The following is a 4,142-nucleotide window of genomic DNA, read 5'->3' as shown; positions in this document are numbered from 1 at the left end:
TGGAAACCAGATTATCAAATAACTTCAATTTAAGACCTGCTTACAGACTACATTGTAAAATAAAATAACTGGGAGGTTCCAAAATGAACCCAAAATAAAATGTCCTTTAAAAGGAAGAAGAAAAAAAAAGGTTAACTTCCCAACTTCACTCAGGCTGGTTAAAGTTAATGAGAGGAGTCTGGTTGGTATCCAAGTACAGTCAAATCTGTTAAATTTGAGACTCGTTTAAATGGGAAACATGGGATAAAAGGGGGAAAAATTGAGCCCCACTTATTTAAAAATTTAATTGGGAAACACTTTTGTAAAGGGGAAAAGTTCCCTGCCCTTTCGATTCCCAAATAGACAGGATTGATTTTTTTTGTGCCTATATTGGTAAATGGTACTTATCGTCATTACCCTCTTTTATTTTCCTCCCAAAGTGTCCATAGATGACCCTGTACAGCCTGATGATGGAGACACAATCATCACCGGAGATATACAACCAGAGCCTGTTGTCACAACAGATGTCGAGACCGAGTTTGTTGTTGAAGATCCACTCGCTGGAAGTGGTGGGGAATATGTGGAAATCCAGGAGGTCGTGGAAGAAGAGGTGATTGCCGAGGGAAGTCATGACCCTAATGAGACAACTGATCTGAAGTAAGTATATAATAGACTAGGTAGCACAGACTCAAGATTTGCTACAGAGAAAATATTTTCAGGAATCAAACCCAGAACTCAGGAATAATATGGCATCAGTGTTTTTGGCTGTCACATTTTTCTGGAAGACTGCATTGTGAATGCTCTCATTTAGTATAGTATCCACCTATCCACCACCCAGAAAAAAAAAACTATGGAAGAAAAACATCCATACAATAAAAAACATGCTGCAAATTACTCCTTCACACCAAAATAATTATTTAGATTAGTAGCTGTAGCCTATACTTACTTAGTTAACGGTAATAATTATGTCTTTTGTTAGGATGTAGGTGCCTACCTGTCATGCCCTTGATTAACCATGTGTGTTGTTTAGTTTCAAAGCAAGTAAGTTTCAAAGTTGGTAGTTGAGTAAGTTTCAAAGTTGACATAATGAACAAAATAGATAATCTTCAAAACTTGTTGCTATCAGAAATTTGATTGAACCTTCATTTTCTTCCCCCAGTGATCAGGACCTCATTCAGCAGATCATGTCGTACAAAACCTCTCTCCCCGGCTCGATAGACTCTGCAATACCATCCCTGCCCAACCTGCTCGAGAACGCTCATCCCTTGGACCTACCAACTAGTCCAGTCTACCCATGCGATTCCTGTAACGAGAAGTTCACAAAGAAGCTCCATCTGATGAATCACATGATTACGCATCAGTCGGAACATCTACCTCATACATGTTTCAAGTGAGTGATTTGAGTTTAATTTGAAGAGAAACTGTAAAAAAAAAAGTACCTAGGTACCTAATTTATGTTATTAAAAATATGTAATGTAGGTGAAGCAGGGAGCCTCTTCACCGACCCTATTTGAATAGGAAAGCGCTAGGAAGAAAAAGAAGAGCTCTTTTCACTTTGGAGGAGGGGGTATCACAGCATCACTTATTGCCTCTTTTACTATTTCCCATTTATCATCCTCTTTTTCTTATTTTTAGCCCGTCCTTCCTTTATTATTACAATAGTAATAAAAAAAGATATAAGGGACGGGCTATTGTATTAGCTTCAGTGTCGTCTGTCTGTGTGTCTGTCTGTTCCCATAGAAGGACTTATCCAAACCTGGTCGTCCTATATATCAAATTAAGGTCTTTTTACCAGGAACACGAAAGTGGTGGTGCAAATTTTGTCCAGAGAACCAAAAAAACTGGCTTTTGGGGGATTTTTTTTCCCACATTTTCTCACACAAATGAGCTCAGATCTTGAAATTTGTCGCGACGACCTATGAACTCAAAGCGAGAAAGTTTTAGATAACACTTCAGTCGATAATTTAAGACCGATTTTAGCGTCACCTGTGTTAAGCTACGCCGAGAAAGGCCAGTAAATGGATGGGTGACTTAAACATTATATTAGGAAGAAAGGGATAACGGGCTCTATTAAACAAATTACTTAGGTAGGTACATAGGTACTAATTTTCTCTAATCACGATCGAATAAACTACGGGCTGAAAAATTCCCGGAGGGACGGGCCCAGCTTTCCAGCAAAACTTCGAATTTGCTGGAAATTGAACCCAGGACCTCATGCTTTTGCAAGCCTAGTGTGATATGTAGTAGGCCATTGAGATTGCTCATTGAACTACTGGTATTTTTTTTTTTTTTTAACCATACAACTAACCATGTATTTTTCATTAACAGATGCAGCATTTCGTTCAGTCGCCGTTCCGAGTTCAACACGCACATGAAGATTCACTCGATGGAAAACAACGACCAGTTGAATCTGCTTCAAGATTTGGATGAAGAGTTGGGCAGGTTTTCTCGTCGCAAGAGAAATAATTCGACGCGCAGCAACACATCTACTTCCTCAACTGGTGAGTAAAAGGAGCTGTGCGAGATTTGTTTTAATGTTTGATGAGGGTTGGGGAGCAACCTCAGGCCGACCCTATTTATGTAGGAAAATTCTAGGAAGAAGAAGAAGAAGAAGAAGAAGGGAGCAACCTCCGTGGTGGAAACACTAGAGTTGCATAAGATAGACCTGGGTTCAATTCCCGACAGAGTCGAACTTCTTTGGTGTGTTACAAGTTTGGGGTGCAGTCAGCCACGCGAAGACAATTGCTTAGCTTCTTAAACGAGTTGCTAGTGACATTACCAAAAGAAAAAGAAAAAAAAACGTGTGAAAATGGGAATTGATTGAAACGGAGACACTTTTTAAAGCTGTGATACCTATCCACAACAGTTGTTAATTTTCGTGGATGCATAAAAAATATTGAAAAAATAATAATAATAATTAAAAAAAAAAATGTTTCTTTAAAAATAGAAAAAAAGGCTTTTTGTTTCTCATTAAAATCAGTCTTTGCGAATGTTTTATTTTTTATTGTAATATCTAGGTACAGCATGTTTCGTACAATGATTCAATGATCTCTTATCTTCTCGTCCACAGGTAAGAGACGGTACACGTATTCCAACTCCTCCTCCACCTCCTCCAGAAAGCGGAAACACTCCACCCGTCTTGATGATACGTTTGAGCTGGACATGCTCATTAAATCCGCCGAGAAAAGCTCCCGATCTCTTGAAAATAGGTGAGAAAAAAGTGATTTTCCCTAGAAATATGTGTTTTTTTCTTTGAGAAAAGTGATTTTTTATAAGCGTTTTTCTTTCAGAAAAATGAAAATCTTGAAAAATAACAAAGATAACCACACAAACAAATCGAGTGCTCTTTAGGAGGAAAAAAAGATAGAATGATAAATGGAACTCTAACTCCTAAGGCCTTATCCTCCCGAAAACGAAGAAGAAGGATTACAGGCTAGGAAAAGACAGCCTTTCCGAGAACTAACCAAATCTGTTCTTAATAAAATCCACCCCGGGCGAAAATCGAACCCACGGCTTGGCGTTTACAAGGCAGACGCGCTAACCTCCAACTGATTAGGCTGGATTTTTTTTTCCATATTATTTTTAAATTCGTTGTGATTCTAAAGTTTTGTGAAAATTACAATGAAGCTTTTTATAACTCCGGGATATTTTGTGTTTCGTTTCCCAGACTGAAATGGCCGGTAACGAGTGACTCGCGGCCATACGTATGTCAAACCTGTGGCCTCTCTTTCGGCCGGGAAAAGGCCCTCCTCAATCACAACCGAATTCATATAGGTAAGCAAACGGGTAACTGGACTGAAAGTTTCAATAAATTGGATTGAAATGTACGGAATTATTTATTTTTTGTTGACAAAATGTACTAAATTTCCTCACAATAAAATAATTTTACACCCGAATTCACAGAGGTTAGCAAACGGATAACTGTACCTAAAGTTTCAATAAATTGTACTGAAATGTACTGAATCTTCTCCCTTGATAAAATGTTAAGAAATTCTAATCTTTTATTAATTTGTACTTAATTTTTACTTCCCCAGTAAAAGGTACAAAATTGGTTCACTTCTTTCCTCTTTATAAGGTAGGGATGTCTAAACTGTGGTCCACGAGAAGTGAAAGTACATACCTTTTCAAGTGTTTTAATTTTATGGGGGGCGGGGGGGGGGGGG

General features: G+C 38.3%; 1 protein-coding gene across 1 annotated transcript; it reads left to right on the top strand.

Moving 5' to 3' along the window:
• Nucleotides 1-419: 419 nt before the first annotated feature.
• On the top strand, nucleotides 420-3,765 carry LOC103522087 (zinc finger protein 684; the record flags this gene model as incomplete). The annotated part of the gene is made up of 5 exons (XM_008487196.2): nucleotides 420-636; nucleotides 1,139-1,369; nucleotides 2,308-2,480; nucleotides 3,050-3,188; nucleotides 3,647-3,765. Coding segments are annotated over 5 exons (879 nt in total), but the record flags the coding sequence as incomplete, so codon positions are not given.
• Between the last annotated feature and the right edge of the window lie 377 nt (nucleotides 3,766-4,142).

The sequence above is a fragment of the Diaphorina citri genome, unplaced genomic scaffold, assembly GCF_000475195.1.
Source record: "Diaphorina citri unplaced genomic scaffold, Diaci psyllid genome assembly version 1.1 scaffold6819, whole genome shotgun sequence".
Classification (NCBI taxonomy): domain Eukaryota; kingdom Metazoa; phylum Arthropoda; class Insecta; order Hemiptera; family Psyllidae; genus Diaphorina; species Diaphorina citri.
Note: the sequence above shows the minus strand (reverse complement) of the source record. Positions and strands in the feature narration are given on the sequence as shown.